Here is a 25,000-nt window from a genome sequence, read left to right on the forward strand (position 1 = left end):
TCTCTCTCTCCCTCAGCTTCTCTCTCTCTCCCTCTGCTTCTCTCTCAGTCTCTCTCTCTCTCCCTCAGCTTCTCTCTCTCTCCCTCAGCTTCTCTCTGTCTCTCTCTCTCTCCCTCAGCTTCTCTCTCAGTCTCTCTCTCTCTCCCTCAGCTTCTCTCTCTCTCCCTCTGCTTCTCTCTCAGTCTCTCTCTCTCTCCCTCTGCTTCTCTCTCAGTCTCTCTCTCTCTCTCCCTCTGCTTCTCTCTCAGTCTCTCTCTCTCTCCCTCTGCTTCTCTCTCTCCCTCTGCTTCTCTCTCAGTCTCTCTCTCTCTCCCTCTGCTTCTCTCTCAGTCTCTCTCTCTCTCCCTCTGCTTCTCTCTCTCTCCCTCTGCTTCTCTCTGTCTCTCTCTCTCTCCCTCAGCTTCTCTCTCTCTCCCTCAGCTTCTCTCTCGTGCCGGATGCCTTTTGAAGTCAGTCTCGCTCTACTACGTTAGCAGATAATCTGCATATGCATGTGGTTTGCTGTCCCTTGGTCCCTGCTTGTCCCTGCTCGTCCCTGCTCATCTCTGATCGTCCCTGCTCATCCCTGCTCGTCTCTGCTCATCTCTGCTCATCCCTGCTCGTCCCTGCTCATTTCTGCTCGTCCCTGCTCGTCTCTGCTCATCTCTGCTCATCCCTGCTCATTTCTGCTCGTCCCTGCTCATTTCTGCTCGTCCCTGCTCATCCCTGCTCGTCTCTGCTCATCTCTGCTCATTTCTGCTCGTCCCTGCTCGTCCCTGCTCGTCTCTGCTCATCTCTGCTCATCCCTGCTCGTCCCTGCTCGTCCCTGCTCATCTCTGATCGTCCCTGCTCGTCTCTGCTCATCTCTGCTCGTCCCTGCTCGTCCCTGCTCATCTCTGCTCGTCCCTGCTCGTCCCTGCTCGTCCCTGCTCGTCTCTGCTCGTCCCTGCTCGTCCCTGCTCGTCTCTGCTCATCTCTGCTCATCCCTGCTCGTCCCTGCTCGTCCCTGGGTAAATGCAACCCCATTAACCCTCTCTGTATCACATGCACACAGAATCTCCTACAATGGCCAAGGCCCCCTTTAACTGCATTTGACAAATAAATGATTAGTGTGTTTTGTAATATGTATTCTGTGCACCTACTTATTTTCCCCGTACAAGGTCTAGTGGTGTGTGTGTGTGTGTGCAGGCCTAAGTGTCCTTGAAAAGGCAGACGGCTGATCAGTCAGAGAGACTGTGGTACAGTCTCTCTCTCTCTATCCTTCTTTTGTTTGGTGTGTTCAGAGAGGAGAGGCTTTCAGGGCAGAATGGGCCTATCCTCCCTGCTAACTCAATCCCAAATGAGGAATAGGTGTGTCTATTTTAAGATGGGCCCTTTATTTAAACCCCTCTCTTCCTCCCTCTCCTTGGGTTGTTTCGTTCTGTCGCCATGGGATTGGTTTTAATGACCCTGCATGGCCACAGATCTGAGCCTCGTCACATCTCCCACCTGCTCTCTCGCGTCTCTCCTTTTAGCTCCCCCTCTCTGTTATCTCTCACTCTATACTCCCCCAATTTCCCCTCTGTCCCCTTATATCTGTCTCCTCCTTCCCTCCATCTCTATAGTCTTTCTCTATCCCTCTGTTCCTGTTGTGTCTCGTTTCCTTATCTTTCTGGCCGTCTTCCCCACCCGTTCTCTCAGGCTTACAGACACCAGCTCAGAGATGGTAACAATCTGCTGGGGCCACACTAGCTAGTCCAGTACTTGTGGTCTGGGAGATGAGAGCTGTGTGGTGATGGTTCAGTACTGATGCTACCCCATCACACACATAAAGCTGATCAAAGACGAGAAGAGAGGAGAGAAGAGAAGAATGAAAAGAGAACATTTTTAAACGGGTCCTTACCTCTGTATGGGTCCAGAGAGGTCACTGGCCTCCTGCCTGTTAGAGGAGACAGAGAGAGAGAGAGAGAGAGAGAAACATGGGATGAGTTCAGTTAAAAGGCTCCGGTATAAAATGCATGTGTGTGTTTTGTGTGAGGTGTATATTACTTGTGTACAGGGGTGTGTGTGTCCATAAATGCTTTCAGTTCACTGCGGTATTAAACATCTCCACAGATAAAAGACGTGAAATAAACCAAGCTCAGTAATCCTTGACTCAGGGGAATAACACACACATACAATCATCTCCCTGCTCCACACACACACACTATATAGGTCTCATTCTGTCCCAAGTAATCTGAGTGAACAGAGTGGCCCGTCTCCATTTCCTGTTCCACCGGGTCTCCATCCTCTCCCTCTTTTTCATCTTCCTCTCTATCCCTCTGTTCTTCCTACTGCGTGGAAATAAATTGGTCCCTGGGCCCTGCCAGTGGAGACTCAACTCTCCTGTTTGTGTGTCCACACAATTTGTGCACATACACACTTGTCACACTTCCTCTCTTCTAGAGCAGCAAGCTGCAGCCTATTAGTGTGCTTTGTGTCTCATAGATAAAGCATTAGCTATTCCCTTATTAATAATGTGTGTGTGTGTGTGTGTGTGTGTGTGTGTGTTTTATGATGAAATGTGGGGGAAACACAAAGACGGCTATCCGCTCCCCAGCACAGTGGCCAATCGCCAGTCTTCTGCATTTTGCATTTCAAAGGCTTACGTTTTGTCCGTTTCATCTCAGATCATGATGCTAACTAACCCACCCATTATTCAACTACCCCCCCACACACAGGGGCATGTACGCACACACATACAAAGACATGCAACTGATACACTGACTGTACAAAACATTAGGAACACCTGCTCTTTCCATGACAGCCTGACCAGGTGAATCCAGGAGAAAACTGTGATCCCTTATTGAGGTCACTGGTTAAATCCACTTCAATCAGTGTAGATGAAGGGGAGGAGACAGTTTAAAGAAGGATTTTCAAGCTTTGAGACAATTGAGACAAGGATTGTGTATGTGTGCCATTCAGAGGGTGAATGAGCAAGACAAAAGATGTAAGTGCCTTTGAATGGGATATGGTAGTAGGGGCCAGGCACACCGCTTTGTGTCAAGAACTGCAACGTTGTGGGTTTTTTCACACCCAACAGTTTCCTGAGTGCATCAAATGGTCCACCGAGGGTACGGGGGTTGCAACTGAACATTAGGAAGTTGTTCAGTGTACAGAACTCACTCAACCATACACACTTGCAAGCAGATGCAAATTAAGACTCTCCCACATCCACAGATACGCCAAAATGTATAGCCACCCCCATATCATTCTATTGGCCATTACACCATCTGTACACCGTCAACATCTGACACACCATCTTCACACCCCCGTGTTCCTCCTCCCAACACACACACACACACACACACACACACACACACACACACACACACACACCACCATTGGTAGGAGCGTTGGGCCAGTAACCGAAAGGTTGCTGGATCGAATCCCCAAGCTGACAAGGTAAAAATCTGTCGTTCTGCCCCATGTTAAACCACTGTTCCCTGGGTGCTGATGATATGAATGTTGATTAAGGCAGCCCCCTGCACCCCTCTGATTCAGAGGGGTTGGGTTAAATGCGGGAGACACATTTCAGTTGAACAAATTACTAGGTATCCCCCTTTCCCTGGTATCCTGCCAACAATGTATCAAAGCATGAACAAAAGACATATATCAAAGCTCCATTGTACAGCTTAATGACCGTGGCAGCTCTGGCATGGAAGGAATATCACAGCTTGACAGCAATGTTAGATCACGGTCCTGTACATTACAGTACAGTACAGCGCCCCATACGGACTCCATAATAATTTAAGTCTGCTGTGCATCAACTCACCGTTGAAGTCGGAAGTTTACACACACCTGAGCCAAATACATTTCAACTCAGTTTTTCACAATTCCTGACATTTAATCCTTGTAAAAACTCCCTGTCTTAGGTCATTTAGGATCAACACTTTATTTTAAGTGAAATGTCAGAATAATAGTAGAGAGAATTATTTATTTCAGCTTTTATTTCTTTCATCACATTCCCAGTGGGTCAGAAGTTTACATACACTCAATTTGTATTTGATAGCATTGCCTTTAAATTGTTTAACTTTGATCAAAGTTTTGGGTAGCCTTCCACAAGCTTCCCACAATAGGTTGGGTGAATTTTGGCCCATTCCTCCTGACAGAGCTGGTGTAACTGAGTCAGGTTTGTAGGCCTCTTTGCTCGCACACGCTTTTTCAGTTGTGCCCACAAATTTTCTATAGGATTGAGGTCAGGGCTTTGTGATGGCCACTCCAATATCTAGACTTTGTTTTCCTTAAGCCATTTTGCACAACTTTGGAAGTATGCTTGGGGTCATTGTCCATTTGGAAGACCTATTTGCAACCAAGCTTTAACTTCGTGACTGATGTCTTGAGATGTTGCTTCAATAGATCCACTTAAATTTCCTCCCTCATGATGCCGTCTATTTTGTGAAGTGCACCAGTCCTTCCTGCAGCAAAGCACCCCCACAACATGATGCTGCCACCTCCACAACATGATGCTTCCACCTCCGTGCTTCACAGTTGGGATGGTGTTCTACGGCTTGCAAGTCTCCCCCTTTTCCCTCCAAACATAACGATGGTATTTATGGCCAAACAGTTATATTTATGTTTCATCAGACCAGAGGACATTTCTCAAAAAAGTACGATCTTTGTCCCCATGTGCAGTTACAAACCGTAGTCTCACTTTTTTTTGGGGGGGGGGGGGGGGGGTTTGGAGCAGTGGCTTCTCCTTGCTGAGCGGCCTTTCAGGTTATGTTGATATAGGACTTGTTTCACTGTGGATATAGATACTTTTGTACCCGTTTCCTCCAGCATCTTCACAAGGTCCTTGTATTCTGTTATTCTGGGATTGATTTGCACTTTTCGAACCAAAGTATGTTCATCTCTAGGAGACAGTGTTTATACTTGCATACTATTGTTTGTACAGATGAACGTGGTACCTTCAGGAAATTGAAGGTACCACGTTCATCTGTACAAACAATAGTATGCAAGTATAAACACCATGGGACCACGCAGCCGTTTGTTTGGAAATTGCTCCCAAGGATGAACCAGACTTGTAGAGGTCTTGGCTGATTTCTTTTGATTTTCCCATGATGTCATGCAAAGAGGCACTGAGTTTGAAGGTAGGCCTTGAAATACATCCACAGGGACACCTCCAATGGACTCAAATGATGTCAATCAGAAACTTCTAAAGCCTTGACATAATTTTCTGGAATTTTCCAAGCTGTTTAAAGGTACAGTCAACTTAGTGTTTGTACACTTCTGACCCACTGGAATTTTGATACGGTGAATTATAAGTGAAATCATCTGTAAACAATTGTTGGAAAAATGACTTGTGTCATGCACAATGTAGATGTCCTAACGGACTTGTCAAAACTATAGTTTGTTAAAAAGAAATTTGTGGAGTGGTTGAAAAACAAGTTTTAATGACTCCAACCTAAGTGTATGTAAACTTCCGACTTCAACTGTGACTTATGATAACACAGTCACTAGCCTCAACAGACTAGACATTACACCACTACCATGGTGGAGAAAATAAAGACCAAAGTCAATGTAGATTGAATGGTTATTTTGCGTTACTTTAGCGTTGTGGTCGTGCTGTGGGTGTTTGCAGGTGGCAGGACCCTGCTATGATCTGACAGGCATTCAGACAGGCATATTTGGCAATTTCACAGTCACTGAGGCTGCTAAATTACAGCTGCATCACTGGAGAAACAAGGAGCCAGCTGCCAACACACTAAGATATATCCCTCCCTGGTTACCCTGTTAACATGGTCCTCACAGAGACACACTAAGATATATCCCTCCCAGGTTACCCTGTTAACATGGTCCTCACAGAGACACACTAAGATATATCCCTCCCTGGTTACCCTGATTACATGGTCCTCACAGAGACACACTAAGATATATCCCTCCCAGGTTACCCTGGTTACATGGTCCTCACAGAGACACACTAAGATATATCCCTCCCTGGTTACCCTGATTACATGGTCCTCACAGAGACACACTAAGATATATCCCTCCCTGGTTACCCTGGTTACATGGTCCTCACAGAGAAACACTCCTGGAGGGGACACTCTGGGTACTGTGTGTATTTAATCTCCTGAATCTTGGAATGTGGTTTTTGGATTCTATCTTTCAAATCCTACCTCCATCTGTCTCTCTCCAGTCTCTCCATTACTTTACCCCACATCTCTAACACTCTCCCCCTCCCTCTCTCTTCTTCCAATCTGATATCTATCATCCCCATATCTCCCTCTCTCTCTCTCTTCTTCCTTCTCATATCTATCATCCCCATCTCTCCCTCTCTCTCTCCCTGTAAATCCTCTCTCCTCCCAATCTCTCTCTCTCCCCAAATCTCTCCTCCCCATCTCTCTCTCTCCCCAACTCTCTCTCTCAAATCAAATCAAATTTTATTTGTCACATACACATGGTTAGCTGATGTTAGTGCGAGTGTAGCGAAATGCTTGTGCTTCTAGTTCCGACAATGCAGTAATAACCAACAAGTAATCTAGCTAACAATTCCAAAACTACTACCTTATAGACACAAGTGTAAGGGGATAAAGAATATGTACATAAGATATATGAATGAGTGATGGTACAGAGCGGCATAGGCAAGATACAGTAGATGGTATTGAGTGCAGTATATACATATGAGATGAGTATGTAAACAAAGTGGCATAGTTAAAGACGCTAGTGATACATGTATTACATAAGGATGCAGTAGATGATATAGAGTACAGTATATACGTATACATATGAGATGAATAATGTAGGGTATGTAAACATTATATTAGGTAGCATTGTTTAAAGTGGCTAGTGATATATTTTACATCATTTCCCATCAATTCCCATTATTAAAGTGGCTGGAGTTGAGTCAGTGTGTTGGCAGCAGCCACTCAATGTTAGTGGTGGCTGTTTAACAGTCTGATGGCCTTGAGATAGAAGCTGTTTTTCAGTCTCTCGGTCCCAGCTTTGATGCACCTGTACTGACCTTGCCTTCTGGATGATAGCGGGGTGAACAGGCAGTGGCTCGGGTGGTTGTTGTCCTTGATGATCTTTATGGCCTTCCTGTGACATCGGGTGGTGTAGGTGTCCTGGAGGGCAGGTAGTTTGCCCCCGGTGATGCGTTGTGCAGACCTCACTACCCTCTGGAGAGCCTTACGGTTGTGGGCGGAGCAGTTGCCGTACCAGGCGGTGATACAGCCCGACAGGATGCTCTCGATTGTGCATCTGTAGAAGTTTGTGAGTGCTTTTGGTGACAAGCCAAATTTCTTCAGCCTCCTGAGGTTGAAGAGGCGCTGCTGCGCCTTCTTCACGATGCTGTCTGTGTGGGTGGACCAATTCAGTTTGTCTGTGATGTGTACGCCGAGGAACTTAAAACTTACTACCCTCTCCGCTACTGTTCCATCGATGTGGATAGGGGGGTGTTCCCTCTGCTGTTTCCTGAAGTCCACAATCATCTCCTTAGTTTTTTGGACATTGAGTGTGAGGTTATTTTCCTAACTCCACACTCCGAGGGCCCTCACCTCCTCCCTGTAGGATATTGTGTCGTCCGCAAACTTGATGATTGAGTTGGAGGCGTGCGTGGCCATGCAGTCGTGGGAGAACAGGGAGTACAGGAGAGGGCTCAGAACGCACCCTTGTGGGGCCCCAGTGTTGAGGATCAGCGGGGTGGAGATGTTGTTGCCAACCCTCACCACCTGGGGGCGGCCCGTCAGGAAGTCCAGTACCCAGTTGCACAGGGCGGGGTCGAGACCCAGGGTCTCGAGCTTGATGACGAGCTTGGAGGGCACTATGGTGTTAAATGCCGAGCAGCATTCTCACATAGGTATTCCTCTTGTCCAGATGGTTTAGGGCAGTGTGCAGTGTGGTTGAGATTGCATCGTCTGTGGACCTATTTGGGCGGTAAGCAAATTGGAGTGGGTCTAGGGTGCCAGGTAGGGTGGAGGTGATATGGTCCTTGACTAGTCTCTCAAAGCACTTCATGATGACAGAAGTGAGTGCTACGGGGCGGTAGTCGTTTAGCTTTCTTGGGAACAGGAACAATGGTGGCCCTCTTGAAGCATGTGGGAACAACAGACTGGGATAGGGATTGATTGAATATGTCCGTAAACACACCAGCCAGCTGGTCTGCGCATGCTCTGAGGGCGCGGCTGGGGACGCCGTCTGGGCCTGCAGCCTTGCGAGGGTTGACACGTTTAAATGTTTTCCTCACGTCGGCTGCAGTGAAGGAGAGTACGCATGTTTTAGTTGCGGGCAGTGTCAGTGGCACTGTATTGTCCTCAAAGCGGGCCAAAAAGTTATTTAGTCTGCCTGGGAGCAAGACATCCTGGTCCGTGACGGTGCTGGTTTTCTTTTTGTAGTCCGTGATTGACTGTAGACCCTGCCACATACCTCTTGTGTCAGAGCCGTTGAATTGAGATTCTACTTTGTCTCTATACTGACGCTTAGCTTGTTTGATTGCCTTGCGGAGGGAATAGTTACACTGTTTGTATTCGGTCATGTTTCCAGTCACCTTGCCCTGATTAAAAGCAGTGGTTCGCGCTTTCAGTTTCACGCGAATGCTGCCATCAATCCACGGTTTCTGGTTTGGGAATGTTTTAATCGTTGCTATGGGAACGACATCTTCAACGCACGTTCTAATGAACTCGCACACCGAATCAGCGTATTCGTCAATGTTGTCGTCTGACGCAATAAGGAACATATCCCAGTCCACGTGATGGAAGCAGTCTTGGAGTGTGGAATCAGATTGGTCGGACCAGCGTTGAACAGACCTCAGCGCGGGAGCTTCTTGTTTTAGTTTCTGTCTGTAGGCAGGGATCAACAAAATGGAGTCATGGTCTGCTTTTCCGAAAGGAGGGCGGGGCAGGGCCTTATATGCGTCGCGGAAATTGGAATAGCAATGATCTAAGGTTTTTCCAGCCCTGGTTGCACAATCGATATGCTGATAAAATGTAGGGAGTCTTGTTTTCAGATTAGCCTTGTTAAAATCCCCAGCTACAATGAATGCAGCCTCCGGATATATGGATTCCAGTTTGCAAAGAGTCAAATAAAGTTCTTTCAGAGCCATCGATGTGTCTGCTTGGGGGGGAATATATACGGCTGTGATTATAATCGAAGAGAATTCCCTTGGTAGATAATGCGGTCTACATTTGATTGTGAGGAATTCTAAATTTCTCTCCTCCCCATCTCTCTCTCCCCAACTCTCTCCTCCCCATATCTCTCTCTCCAACTCTCTCCTCCCAATCTCTCTCTCTCTCTCTCCCCAACTCTCTCCTCCCCATCTCTCTCTCTCCAACTCTCTCCTCCCCATCTCTCTCTCTCTCCTCCCCATCTCTCTCTCTCTCTCCAACTCTCTCCTCTCCATCTCTCTCTCTCCAACTCTCTCCTCCCCATCTCTCTCTCTCTCTCTCCCCAACTCTCTCCTCCCCATCTCTCTCTCTCCAACTCTCTCCTCCCCATCTCTCTCTCTCTCCTCCCCATCTCTCTCTCTCTCTCCAACTCTCTCCTCTCCATCTCTCTCTCTCCAACTCTCTCCTCCCCATCTGTCTCTCTCCAACTCTCTCCTCCCCATCTCTCTCTCTCCAACTCTCTCTCTCCAACTCTCTCTCTCCAACTCTCTCCTCCCCATCTCTCTCTCTCCAACTCTCTCCTCCCCATCTCACTCTCTCCAACTCTCTCCTCCCCATCTCTCTCTCTCCAACTCTCTCCTCCCCATCTCTCTCTCTCTCTCCAACTCTCTCCTCCCCATCTCTCCATCCCCACGGACTTCCTCATCTTTATCTCCTCCCTATTTTTCTAGTTGTCGTTCCCTCGTTTCACAGGCCCTCTTCCTCTCCTTCTAACAGCCCATCTGTCTTTCACACTTCTTGTAACACTCGCTTCCACACCTGCCATGTTCTCACACACGTGGGTATGCACGTGCACACATAACACACACACACACACACATACCCATGCATGTACGCACACACGTCTTCATGCGCTCACTCACACACAAACACTCACACACACACCATTCGCAGCTCTCTCTTTTTTCACACCCAACCTAAAACTCCTAAATGTCTCATGATCACTTCAACACGTGTGTGTGTGTGTGTGTGTGTGTGTGGCTGACAAACTCAGAGACTGTGCCAGGTCTTAAGTCCGGCCAGCCGTGTTGAAGGTATGATGTAAGATGGGGCCCGCCCCCCCAACATTCATACCATACTCCGACTGGATGATTGTTCTCTATGACACCATACCTTGCACAACAGGGGATTGGGCGAGTCCTGGTGCTGAGTGACATCATGGTCTTCACATCTTAAAGGGGCACTGTTAACCCTTTCATATCACTTTCTACACTAATACCAGATGTAATGACGGTGAACATACAATGGTACATTTAAATGATAAAGGTTGGATCATTTAAATGTAATTTATAATCCATTCTGTACAAATCAAAATTATATTAGCATGTGAATAGTTAGATGAGGGATGTGAGGAAGAGAGAGAGAGAGAGAATGAGAGAAGAGAGGGAAGAGTGTATGTGACAGAGAGAGAGAAGGACATAGGCTGACTGAGCAATGAGCTGGAGACAGAAAGTAGGTGAAGGAGAAAGAGTCTCACTCACCAGGTTTTCAACCAACCTTTTCATGCGAGTAAAAGTACGTAGGATTAAATCAAATGTCAGGCCTGATGGAAACAGGACATTAAAATCGGTAAACTTTCCAAATGTCGACAAAACAAAAATACGTTACACAAGGTGGGATCTTTTTGAGGCTGTAAAATTAATTATGCGAGAAATGACGGAAATGCTTTTATGCGCAAATATTGATATAATGACCATCATTTTGACGTAAACTTGGAGTCACGTGATGATATGTTCTGTGGTCCTCCCATTGCAACTCATTCAGGAAAGCCTGCAGTTTATTAGGCTACAGATGAAATAAGTATTGATAAACTTCCCAGGGTGGTGAAAGTGCAGGGTGATGAACTCAATGCTCCTTGACAATAAATATCAAGGGTCTTATTCTGGTGACATGATAAATAAAATGATTTTGCTCTTTGTTCCGCTTTAGGCCTTCCTACACTGTATCTGTGAGCTGTTGGCTAGAGAGCCAATACCAATACCAGAGTGGGCACATGTAATATAACGTAAAACCATCAGTAGAGTTGAAAATGCGACGGAAACCCATAAAAATAAAAAAACATTATTCGGTATCTGGGAATTGAACTGCACAAGTTAGTTTTATGTCCACTACGTCAATTTGATGGAAACACATCTCTGGTAGGAAAATGCAGATCTTTATTTATGCAGATTTGAACATGTTTGCCAATTGGCTGGAGAGAGGGATGGAGGGATGAAAAGAGGGAGAATGAGAGTGAGAGTGAACAGCACAGACTAGACTATTGGGGAGATAGTGTCGCTGGGCCTCATTTACCCTGAGATATTCAAAGGGTGAGCGCACTCATCCAGAGTAAAAACCCTCCTACATCGCTCTCTCCGTCCTCCACACCTTAGCCCCCCCCCCCATCATGCCTGGGGGTAAAGACACTCCCTCCCTCCCTCCTCTATCCCCCATCCTCTCCTCCTCTATCCCCCATCCTCTCCTCTGCTATCCCCCATCCTCTCCTCTGCTATCCCCCATCCTCTCCTCTGCTATCCCCCATCCTCTCCTCTGCTATCCCCCATCCTCTCCTCTGCTATCCCCCATCCTCTCATCTGCTATCCCCCATCCTCTCCTCTGCTATCCCCCATCCTCTCCTCTGCTATCCCCCATCCTCTCCTCTGCTGTCCCCCATCCTCTCCTCTGCTATCCCCCATCCTCTCCTCCGCTATCCCCCATCCTCTCCTCTGCTATCCCCCATCCTCTCCTCTGCTATCCCCCATCCTCTCCTCTGCTATCCCCCATCCTCTACTCTGCTATCCCCCTCTCCCGCACCACAGATCAACTCCATTAGGCCAGACCCCTCACAGATGCCGAATGAGCCTTTATGAAGGCATGCATTACACACTACGAGGGCCACCGTGCTACCCGATAAATACTGTGGTATGTGTGTGTGTGTGGGTGCATCATGGCCGAGGGGAACAGTGATCTCAATTGAGATGCATTAGGTGAAGGCGATTGGGTGAAGGCTATTATGACGTGAGAGGGGATGTCATTATACTATGCTGTCATCATGTGACATGTGACATCATCAAAACACAGATACTAAGAGAGAGGAGGAGAGAGTAATGGATGTTGTATAAGTTCCCCACCCAGGGGAGGGAGGAGGGATGGAGAGAAGGGTGAAAGAGGCCTGAAACTCTCCAGTCTCCCCTTTCCTCCTCCTCTCTCTCCCCTCTTCCCCTCCATCTCGCTCTCTCCCGTTCCCCCTCAAGCCTCCCTCCAGCTAGGCACCAGCTCCCAGCACCATATTGTGTAATATGTTGAGAAGAGGAAAATAGTAAACGGGAGAAGAGAAGGGTAGATGGAGAAAGAACGTGAGGAATAGAGGGATGAAAAAAGGTATAGGCCAGAGAGAGAGAGAGAGAGAGTCTACATAGTACAGTCAGGGCCAAATGTTTTGAGAATGGCACAAATATTCATTTTCACAAAGTCTGCTGCCTCAGTTTGTATTTCAGCCCTGCCACAAAAGGACCTGCTGACATCATGTCAGTGATTCTCTCCGTAACACAGGTGTGAGTGTTGACGAGGACAAGGCTGGAGATCACTCTGTCATGCTGCTTGAGTTCGAATAACAGCCTGGCAGCTTCAAAAGGAGGGTGGTGCTTGGAATCATTGTTCACTGCCAATAAATCAAACATTTATTGGATCATCAAGAACTTCAAGTAGAGCGGTTCAATTGTTGTGAAGAAGGCTTTCAGGGCGCCCAAGAAAGTCCAGCAAGCGCCTGGACCGTCTCCTAAAGTTGATTCAGCTGCGGGATCGGGGCACCACCAGTACAGAGCTTGGTCAGGAATGGCAGCAGGCAGGTGTGAGTGCATCTGCACGCACAGTGAGGCAAAGACTTTTGGAGGATGGCCTGGTGTCAAGAAGGGCAGCAAAGAAGTCAATTCTCTCCAGGAAAAACATCAGGGACAGACTGATATTCTGCAAAAGGTACAGGGACTGCTGAGGACTGGGGTAAAGTCATTTTCTCTGATGAATCCCCTTTCCGATTGTTGGGGCATCCGGAAAAAAAAGCTTGTCCGGAGAAGACAAGGTGAGAGCTACCATCAGACCATTCATGTGTGGGGTTGCTTCTCAGCCAAGGGAGTGGGCTCACTCACAATGTTGCCTAAGAACATAGCCATGAATAAAGAATGGTACCAACACATCCTCCGAGAGCAACTTCTCCCAACCATCCAGGAACAATTTGATGACGAACAATGCCTTTTCCAGCATGATGGCGCACCTTGTCATAAGGCAAAAGTGCTAACTAAATGGCTCGGGTAACAAAACATCGATATTTTGGGTCCATGGCCAGGAAACTCCCCAGACCTTAATCCCATTGAGAACTTGTGATCAATCCTCAAGAGGCAGGTGTACAAACAAAAATTCTGGCAAACTCCAAGCATTGATTATGCAAGAATGTGGCCCAAAAGTTAATTGACAGTATGCCAGGGCAGTTTGCAGAGGTCTTGAAGAAGAAGGATCAACACTGCAAATATTGACTCTCTGCAACTTCATGTAATTGTCAATAAAAGCCTTTGACACTTGTGCAATTCTTGTAATTATACTTCAGTATTCCATAGTAACATCTGACAAATATATCTGAAGACACTGAGACAGCAAACTTTGTGGAAATTAATATTTGTGTCATTCTCAAAACTTTTGGCCCCGACTGTACGCTGTTCTACACATAGCAGTGAAATGAATTGTTATTGTTACTGTTATTTCATACATGCATTTTCAACCATTGTTATGCAGACTCTGTTTCATAGATCAAACATACTTGACAAACTAGAGAACGACTCATATTAAACTTTAGTCACGTTCCACTACCTTGTTAACCCAGACTGATGCGCCACATAATTGAGCAGAATTAACGTTTGTTATAATTAGAAACAATTAGCGCTCTTTTCTAACTACCACATTCCATCAGAAGCTTTTATCAGCAGGGTCAATGCCAACCATGCAGAGCTTGCTTTTAGTCTGTTAAAGCCAAGGTGACAAAGTCATTCATTTCCTTGTCTATTGGTCTCGTCTTCACCACCTTATTGAGTCTTGATTGTTGAAGGCTATACTTCACCCCTCAACAAATATCCCTGACAACCAATTCAGAGTGACTTAGCTCCAAAGCCCATGACAAGACAGCTCATAAAGGGACCTCAATATAACATCTATTTTTTCCCATATGAATAAAGCCGGGGGAAGAAACAAGCTGAAAATAAATCAATATATGAATGCCAGTTCATCAGATTGCAGAGACTCAGCCGGTGAAATGTCAACCGCTAATCTCTTAAATAGTCTGATATTACATTTTAATCCCACCCTGATTCAGTCACTCACATCCAACACTGTCTACTGGGAGGGAGAGGGATAGAGAACAAGGGATAGAGAGAAGAAAATAGAGAGAGAGAGAGAGAGAGAGAGAGAGAGAGAGAGAGAGAGAGAGAGAGAGAGAGAGAGAGAGAGAGAGAGAGAGAAAGAAAGTGTTTGAGAGACAGACAGACAGAGAGAGTGAGACAGACAGACAGACAGACAGACAGACAGACAGACAGACAGACAGACAGACAGACAGACAGACAGACAGACAGACAGACAGACAGACAGACAAAGAGAGAGAATGAGAGACAGACAGAGAGAGGGAGATACAGTCAGTGAGAGAGCAAGTGAGAGAGAGGGAGTGAGAGAGAAAGAGAGAGCGAGAGAGAGAGCGAGAAAGAGAGAGCGAGAGCGAGAGAGAGAGAGAGAGAGAGAGAGAGAAGGAGAGAGATGGTTGGTTTATGAAGCGTAGTGCTGTGGCATCATTTAGTGGCAGGATTTACTGTCTGGCTCGATGGACTGTGTGAGATGGAGGAGCTATAAAGTGATGTCGATGAGAACAGAGTACAAATTGATATGATCATAATGTGTCACATTAAAGAGAGGACTGTCATCAATCAACCTGATAAAAGGCTTAGCTAGGCTAATGCTAACTTTACTGTTAGAATACCATCAGAAGGCTAAAGGTGTGGGCTAGGCTAACTCTACCATAAGAAATTCTTGGCATGGGCCAATGCTAACTTTACTGTTAGAATACCATTCAGAAGACTAAAGGTGTGGGCTAATGCTAACTTTACTGTTAGAATATACCTTGTCTTGTGTGTTGTAGAGACACATTTGAGTGACTAGAAGAGGAAAATGTTGTCTGTTAGCCACTGCCATTAGCCACTGCCATTAGCCATTAGTGCCTGTGAAAGGTAACTCCACTTTCTGGTAACAATTAGCGAGAGAAAAAAAAACTGCTGCTTCTATTGCTTTTAAATCAAGGAGATTTTTGTTAATGCTTTAGAGAGAAAAAGAGAGAGCGCTATTGAGCGAGCTCCACAGAGAAAAAGCTACATTGACAATGACACCCAACATGCTTTTAGCCACCCCTGAGCAAATCACCAAATCAATATCAATTAGTCTGCAGACGAGCCCAAAAGGACAACTGGCTTTGTCTTAACGAATGAAGTCTGCAGAGAATCCATCCGTTCTGATTTCCCCTCCCCACGTTGTTATTATGGCTACAAGCACAACAACTGGGAGGGGCACGCACACACACTCACACACACGTAGAAAAATATTTCGTTTTTTTGCATCATCAATCAACAGATCCGTGTTACTCAAAGATAGAAAATATTACAGTGATATGTTGTTTATATGAGAAAAAAAACATGTCAGCATGGAGGAAACAACATAGTAATATAGTACTACACACACACACACGTATGCCAGCAGCCTGTGCAATGCTTTTCAGAGCCGTTATATCATTTGAAACATCCATCAGCTCAGCATCTCCTCATCTGCATAACGCGCCGTCAGAATGACAAACGACAGACAGAGGAAAGAGAGAATCACATTACTGCCCTTACTGCACCTCTCCCCTCCTAACCCTCTCTCCCCTTCTAACCCACGCTCTCCCCTCCTAACCCTCTCTCTCCTCCTAACCCTCTCTCTCCTGCTAAGCCTCTCTCTCCTCCTAACCCTCTCTCCCCTTCTAACCCACGCTCTCCCCTCCTAACCCTCTCTCTCCTCCTAACCCGCTCTCCCCTCCTAACCCACGCTCTCCCCTCCTAACCCACGCTCTCCCCTCCTAACCCACGCTCTCCCCTCCTAACCCACGCTCTCCCCTCCTAACCCACGCTCTCCCCTCCTAACCCTCTCTCTTCTCCTAACCCTCTCTCTTCTCCTAACCCTCTCTCCCCTAACCCTCTCTCTCCTCCTAACCCTCTCTCTCCTCCTAACCCGCTCTCCCCTCCTAACCCACGCTCTCCCCTCCTAACCCACGCTCTCCCCTCCTAACCCACGCTCTCTCCTCCTAACCCTCTCTCTCCTCCTAACCCTCCCTCCCCCTCTCTCCCCTCCTAACCCTCCTAACCCTCCTAACCCTCTCTCCCCTCCTAACCCTCTCTCTCCTCCTAACCCTCTCTCTCCTCCTAACCCGCTCTCCCCTCCTAACCCACGCTCTCCCCTCCTAACCCTCTCTCCCCTCCTAACCCTCTCTCCCCTCCTAACCCACGCTCTCCCCTCCTAACCCTATCTCTCCTCCTAACCCTCTCTCCCCTCCTAACCCACGCTCTCCCCTCCTAACCCACGCTCTCCCCTCCTAACCCACGCTCTCCCCTCCTAACCCACGCTCTCCCCTCCTAACCCACGCTTTCCCCTCCTAACCCTCTCTCCCCTCCTAACCCTCTCTCCCCTCCTAACCCTCTCTCCCCTCCTAACCCACGCTCTCCCCTCCTAACCCACGCTTTCCCCTCCTAACCCTCTCTCCCTCCTAACCCTCTCTCCCCTCCTAAGGCTCTCTCCTTCTAACCCTCTCTCCCCTCCTAACCCTCTCTCTTCTCCTAACCCTCTCTCTTCTCCTAACCCTCTCTCTTCTCCTGTCCTTTATCCTCTCTCCTCCCCCCTCCTAAGCCTCTCTCCTGTCCTTTAGCCTCTCTCCTCTCCCCTCATATCTCTACTTCCTTTATCCCTCTTCCTCTCTACTTTACACCCTCATCATTAGGACAGTAACGATACCAGTATCGCAATATTAGCAAAAATAAAAGGACCACTCTTTGGTCCTTTAAAAACCTGCTGGATGTTTAACAGTGGAAAATAAATACATGTGACTCTGAATGACAACATAATGATGTTTTTAATATTAGAGTAGTTCTCCTGAAGAAGTTACGTCTGCTTTGTGTTTTGTTTCCTTGCCACGATACTAGCGAGTATTGCAATACTGGTGTCGTCCCAGCCCTACCTATCATACCCTCACTTTCACCTCTTCTCTCTTCAACCTCTCTCTCTCCCCCACTCTCCTCTACTCTCTCCCTCCACTCCATATGTTCATGGACGCCCCCTCACAACCCACACAAATCCCTCTAAAGTTGGCCCCACAGGCGGCGGTAGGGTGGGAGTGTTATAGTGGGAGGTTACTGTGAGTTGGCAGGCGAGGGGGTGTTAAGGATGGATCTCAGGTCATTGTTAAGGGTTAAACATGTTTTCCACAGTAATATACATACATGATGTAAGCACACACAGGGAAGGATAAATGAGATCCAGACCCCTGGGCCTCCTGCCCTAAAAACTCCCCCTGGCTCCTCTCTCTCTGGCTTTATGTGCTCCCTCTCCTTCATTCTGATAACCATCTTTCCACCCTCCTCTGGCTCTCCCTTACTATTTCTCTCTTCAACACCACCAGATTCATTCTTTCACTCTCACTTCATGCCTAGTATTTCTTTCATCTCACTGTCCCTCCCCTCCAACCTTTTTCCTCAATCCACTCTCCTCCATCTCACTGTCTCTTCTCCATCTCACTCTCCTCCATCTCACTGTCTCTCCTCAACCCACTCTCCTCCATCTACTCTCCTCCATCTCACTGTCTCTCCTCAACCCACTCTCCTCCATCTCACTGTCTCTCCTCAATCTCGCTGTCTCTCCTCAACCCACTCTCCTCCATCTCACTGTCTCTTCTCCATCTCACTCTCCTCCATCTCACTGTCTCTCCTCAACCCACTCTCCTCCATCTCGCTGTCTCTCCTCAACCCACTCTCCTCCATCTCACTGTCTCTCCTCAACCCACTCTCCTCCATCTCACTGTCTCTCCTCAATCCACTCTCCTCCATCTCACTGTCCCTCCTCAATCCACTCTCCTCCATCTCACTGTCTCTCCTCCACCCACTCTCCTCCATCTACTCTCCTCCATCTCACTGTCTCTCCTTAACCCACTCTCCTCCATCTCACTCTCTCCTCAACGCACTCTCCTCCATCTCACTGTCTCTCCTTAACCCACTCTCCTCCATCTCACTCTCTCCTCAACCCACTCTCCTCCATCTCACTGTCTCTCCTCAACCCACTCTCCTCCATCTCACTGTCTCTCCTCAACCCACTCTCCTCCATCTCACTGTCTCTCCTCAACCCACTGTCTCTCCTCAATCCACTCTCCTCCATCTCACTGTCCCTCCTCAATCCACTCTCCTCCATCTCACTGTCTCTCCTCAACCCACTCTCCTCCATCTACTCGTCTCTCCTTAACCCACTCTCCTCCATCTCACTCTCTCCTCAACCCACTCTCCTCCATCTCACTGTCTCTCCTTAACCCACTCTCCTCCATCTCACTCTCTCCTCAACCCACTCTCCTCCATCTCACTGTCTCTCCTTAACCCACTCTTCTCCATCTCACTCTCTCCTCAACCCACTCTCCTCCATCTCACTGTCTCTCCTCAACCCACTCTCCTTCATCTCACTGCCTCTCCTCAACCCACTCTCCTCCATCTCACTGTCTCTCCTCAACCCACTCTCCTCCATCTCACTGTCTCTCCTTAACCCACTCTCCTCCATCTCACTCTCTCCTCAACCCACTCTCCTCCATCTCACTGTCTCTCCTTAACCCACTCTTCTCCATCTCACTCTCTCCTCAACCCACTCTCCTCCATCTCACTGTCTCTCCTCAACCCACTCTCCTTCATCTCACTGCCTCTCCTCAACCCACTCTCCTCCATCTCACTGTCTCTCCTCAACCCACTCTCCTCCATCTCACTGTCTCTCCTCAACCATCTCACTGTCTCTCCTTAACCCACTCTCCTCCATCTCACTCTCTCCTCACTCTCTCCTCAACCCACTCTCCTCCATCTACTCTCCTCCATCTCACTGTCCCTCCTCAACCCACTCTCCTCCATCTCACTCCACTCTCCATCTCTCCTTTTTAATTTAACTAGGCAAGTCAGTTAAGAACAAATTACAATGACGGCCTAGGTAGGAACAGTGGGTTAACTGCCTTCTTCAGGAGCAGAACAACAGATTTTTACCTTGTCAGCTCGGGGATTCGATCTTGCAAACCTTTCGGTTACTAGTCCAACGCTCTAACCACTAGGCTACCTGCCTTTCTCCCTGTGGTGTGTACTAAGCTTGTACTAAGTGATTTGAAACGACTAGCAAGGCCATGGAATACCGGAACAGCCTATACTGAAATGCGACAGCAATATAGTGGAATTCCAGAACAATAACATGGGAATTTTCAGAGCAACACAATAGAATTCTGTAACATAACAGCACTGCGACAGTGGAATGTTCTGACGGGAGGAGGCTTTGAGGAGAACAGAACAGGGAACAGGCACGGAGACAGTAGCGTCTTCAGATCTGAAGACAAATCCCTTTGGTGTTAGTTCTGCCTGGGCGACCGGCACATGAATATTTCATGGTGTTGATGTTTAAATCCTGCTATTTGTGATGTGGCACGCTGTGTGAGTACGCGCGGCAATTCATTTGCATGGAGGTTGCTCGTTTGTGACGTGGGTTTGTACATATGTATGTTCATTGTAGGAAGGCATGTCGTGAAGATGTGTGTGTTTGTGGGATTTGATGTTCCCCTGAACACCTTCAGGCATATGTTGAAGCATCCATATGCAACACGCAGGCATGCATACACACACACACACACACACACACACACACACAATGCAGGTGGGGATATGTGTGAGATAAGCCGAGCTGCCATCCGTCAGGGCATGTTTGGAGCCCTCCCCAAAGCCTGACCTTAGTGAGCGATGTGCGGTGAGGTGCATGGTCTCACTAAGGTCAGGCTTTGGGGAGGGCTCCAAACATGCCCTGACAGATCTGGACTACACATAACACAAGCTGTGAAATGACCCCCTATTCCCTATATAGTGCACTGCTCTGGGACTACAAAAGTAGTGTACTAAATAGGGAATAGGGTACCATTTCAGATGCAGCTACAGAACATACACTCTTTGCTCTATAAAACATAAACACTGAGTGAACAAAACATTAGGAACACCTGCTCCTTCACTGACAGACTGACCAGGTGAATCCAGATGACAGCTATGATCCCTTATTGATGTCACTTGTTGAATCCACTTCAATCAGTGTAGATGAAGGGGAGAAGACAGGTTAAAGAAGGATGTTTAAGCCTTGAGACAATTGAGACATGGATTGTGTGTGTGTGAATGAGCAAGACAAAATATTTAAGGGCCTTTGAACGAGGTATGGTAGTAGGTTCCAGGTGCACCGGTTTGAGTCTGTCAAGAACTGCAACGCTGCTGGGTTTTTCACCCTCAACAGATTCCCTTGTGTATGAAGAATGGTCCACCACCCAAAGGACATCCAGTCAACTTGACACAACTGTGGGAAGCATTGGAGTCAACATGGGCCAGCATCCCTGTGGAACGCTTTCTACACCTTGTAGAGTCCATGACCCAACGAATTGAGGCTGTTCTGAGGGCAAAAGGGGTTGCAACTCAATATTAGGAATAATATCTTACATCTGTTCAACTCATTTCTGTCGGGGGCCTGATAAAAACCATACCTGGTTTCTTCATCCAATATCGAAGAGTGGAATTACCAAGCTGGAAGACGATCTACCTCCCCCAAACTTCCTGGCTGAACGTCCCACCACTGGAAAGGACAGATCCAATCACCTACCTGGGACGAATATGTTGTTATATGTCTCACAACAGTTGCAGAATGTTACAGGGAGGTCGACAACCTCATGTAGTACGGCCTTAGGGAAAGGAAATAATTAGAGAGTCTAATGAATACTCTTGATTAATGCCGGTGTCTGAGGAGAATCTTGCGCACGCACACACACACACACACACACACACACACACACACACACACACACACACACGGGTGAAAGAGAGCAACAAACAATACACTCTGGTATGTATAACAGTGATAGAGAGGGTATAAGTGAATGTGATCGACTCATTGTTTTGCGGTAGATTCTTGACTGACAGACATAACATTGTTATATGTTGCAATGAACAACTTGACATAATGCTTAGATAGAAATATACAGTGTAGAAGAGACCACTCTGAATTAAAGAACAGTGTCAGCTCACACTGCATGTCTATTAGTGTGGTCTAAATTCTGTAATGTCATTGATGTAGGGCCAGCTGTGTAGCTGTCAGTGACAGATAGAGGGTCAGTACAGGGCCAGCTGTGTAGCTGTCAGTGACAGATAGAGGGTCAGTACAGGGCCAGCTGTGTAGCTGTCAGTGACAGATAGAGGGTCAGTACAGTGCCAGCTGTGTAGTTGTCAGTGACAGATAGAGGGTCAGTACAGGGCCAGCTGTGTAACTGTCAGTGACAGATATAGGGTCAGTACAGGGCCAGGACGAGAGGAGTGACAGATAGAGGGTCAGTACAGGGCCAGCTGTGTAGCTGTCAGTGACAGATAGAGCATCAGTACAGGGCCAGCTGTGTAGCTGTCAGTGACAGATAGAGGATCAGTACAGGGCCAGCTGTGTAACTGTCAGTGACAGATAGAGGGTCAGTACAGGGCCAGGATGAGAGGAGTGACAGATAGAGGGTCAGTACAGGACCAGCTGTGTAGCTGTCAGTGACAGATAGAGGGTCAGTACAGGGCCAGGATGAGAGGAGTGACAGAGTGGGCCATAGACTTGCTGGAAGGCTCTGGTGGTACAGAGGTAGAGACAGGACTGTGTGTGTGTGTGTGTGTGTGTGTGTGTGTGTGTGTGCCACAGTGGTTTAATGACTCCCTTTGGGACCATGTCTCTGGGCTTTGACTCTCCCTTGCCTCTCCTATCAGATGAGAGGGAAGAACAGAGGATGGGATGGGGGATGAAGAGAGGATGGGATGGGGGATGAAGAGAGGATGGGATGAGGGATGAAGAGAGGATGGGATTGGGGGGATGAAGAGAGGATGGGATTGGGGGATGAAGAGAGGATGGGATGGGGGGATGAAGAGAGGATGGGATGGGGGGATGAAGAGAGGATGGGATGGGGGGATGAAGAGAGGATGGGATGGGGGGATGAAGAGAGGATGGGATATGAAGAGAGGATGGGATGGGGGGATGAAGAGAGGATGGGATGGGGGGGATGAAGAGAGGATCGGATGGGGGGGTGAAGAGAGGATGGGATGGGGGGGTGAAGAGAGGATGGGATGAAGAGAGGATGGGATGGGGGTGAAGAGAGGATGGCATGAAGAGAGGATGGGATGGGATGGGGGGATGAAGAGAGGATGGGATGGGGGGATAAAGAGAGGATGGGATGGGGGGATGAAGAGAGGATGGGATGGGGGGATGAAGAGAGGATGGGATGGGGGATAAAGAGAGGATGGGATGGGGGGATGAAGAGAGGATGGGATGGGATGGGGGGATGAAGAGAGGATGGGATGGGATGGGGGGATGAAGAGAGGATGGGATGGGGGCATGAAGAGAGGATGGGATGTGGGGATGAAGAGAGGATGGGATGGGGGGATAAAGAGAGGATGGGATGGGGGGGTGAAGAGAGGATGGGATGAAGAGAGGATGGGATGGGGGGATGAAGAGAGGATGGGATGGGGGGGATGAAGAGAGGATGGGATGGGGGGATAAAGAGAGGATGGGATGGGGGGGATAAAGAGAGGATGGGATGGGGGGGATGAAGAGAGGATGGGATGAAGAGAGGATGGGATGGGGGGATAAAGAGAGGATGGGATGAAGAGAGGATGGGATGGGGGATGAAGAGAGGATGGGATAAAGAGAGGATGGGATGGGGGGATAAAGAGAGGATGGGATGAAGAGAGGATGGGATGGGGGGATGAAGAGAGGATAGGATGGGGGGATGAAGAGAGGATGGGATGGGGGATGAAGAGAGGATGGGATGGGGGGATGAAGAGAGGATGGGATGGGGGATGAAGAGAGGATGGGATGGGATGGGGGGATGAAGAGAGGATGGGATGGGGGGATGAAGAGAGGATGGGATGGGGGGATGAAGAGAGGATGGGATGGGGGGATGAAGATAGGATGGGATGGGGGATGAAGAGAGGATGGGATGGGGGGATGAAGAGAGGATGGGATGGGGGGATGAAGAGAGGATGGGATGGGGGGATGAAGAGAGGATGGGATGGGGGGATGAAGAGAGGACGGGGAAAGAGGGGACAGTGGTGTCGACAACTATGGAATCACAACAAGAATTGGTTGGCTGATGGAAAGAGTGATCGGATAGACAAGACACACACACTTCTACACACTACACACAAACACCGCCCAGTGGCTCTAAGTGACGGACATTGCCCATTACCCATAACCCCCCTCTCTCATGTCTGAAGTGCAGTGTGTGTGTGTGCGTGTGTGTGTGTGTGTGTGTGTATGTGCGTGCGTGCGTGCATGTCCCCCGTCTCTGATTGACAGGCAGCCCCAAATCACACTTGACAGATAGCTGACAGGACGGGAGGAGGGAGGAGGGAGGAGGAGGGAGAACCAATTTGAAAAATAAGAAGCTGTAATATAAACCTGAGAGAGGGGGAATGAGAGAGAGAGGGAATGAGAGAGAGAGGGAATGAGAGAGAGAGATAGAGTGAAAGATTCAACGAGTATCTCTCCATCGCAGGAGTAGGGAGAGAATGGGAGAGAGGACGAGGGAGATGGAGAGAAAAAAGAGAGATAGGATAGTGAAAGAGTGTGAGGAGAGGAACGAAGGAAGATAAAATTCAATATATTTTAATCTAGAGGATGTAATCAGATTATGCGTCTGCCAGGAGCGACGTATCTCATAAGGAATATCCTATTCGGCCGAGGAGGGAGGGAGGGTGTGTGTGTGTGGTGGCAGCGGGGCGAGTGGCGGCAAAGGAGAGAGAGCCGGACGATCTACATGGGTCCTGACAGATTGTAATAAATGCGTCAGGAGATGCCCCGGCAGAAACACAATGCCGTGTAATCATTTTATCATGACAAACCAGAATTCCAATGCTGTCCCATGTGGGCCTGGCCGGGAGGAAAATTGAATTAGTTTAACTGTGAATTGCTCATGCTTGGGGAACGAAACGGGGGGATGAGAGGAGAAGAGAATGGGATAGAGGGAGAGGATGGTTTGGCAGAGGTCTGTTGTGTGTTTGGCTGTGTTTCCCCTCTCTAGAGTGGGTGATACTCTGGGAGAGGCTCCTATTTCACCAGCTGCTGGCTAACTGCTCTAACTACACTAACTTCTCTAACTACACTGACTGCTCTAACTACACTAACTGCTCTAACTACACTAACTGCTCTAACTACACTGGCTCCTCTAACTGCTCTAACTACACTAACTGCTCTAACAACACTAACTACACTAACTGCTCTAACAACACTAACTACACTAACTGCTCTAACTACACTAACTGCTCTAACTACACTAACTGCTCTAACTACACTGGCTCCTCTAACTGCTCTAACTACACTAACTGCTCTAACAACACTAACTACACTAACTGCTCTAACAACACTAACTACACTAACTGCTCTAACTACACTAACTGCTCTAACTACACTAACTGCTCTAACTACACTAACTGCTCTAACTACACTAACTGCTCTAACTGCTCTAACTGCTCTAACTGCTCTAACTTCTCTAACTACTCTAACTGCTCTAACTACACTAACTACACTAA

General features: G+C 47.9%; 1 protein-coding gene across 16 annotated transcripts in view; it reads right to left on the reverse strand.

Moving 5' to 3' along the window:
* Window positions 1-25,000, reverse strand: part of celf2 (cugbp, Elav-like family member 2) — a 219,653-nt gene that overhangs the window by 164,518 nt on the left and 30,135 nt on the right. For all 16 annotated transcript variants that reach the window (XM_031798194.1, XM_031798219.1, XM_031798214.1 and 13 more), the window contains exon 2: window positions 1,862-1,897. In XM_031798194.1, the coding sequence (XP_031654054.1) occupies window positions 1,862-1,897 (36 nt within the window). The remainder of the gene's footprint in view (window positions 1-1,861; window positions 1,898-25,000) is intronic.

Source organism: Oncorhynchus kisutch, linkage group LG19, assembly GCF_002021735.2.
Source record: "Oncorhynchus kisutch isolate 150728-3 linkage group LG19, Okis_V2, whole genome shotgun sequence".
NCBI lineage: Eukaryota > Metazoa > Chordata > Actinopteri > Salmoniformes > Salmonidae > Oncorhynchus > Oncorhynchus kisutch.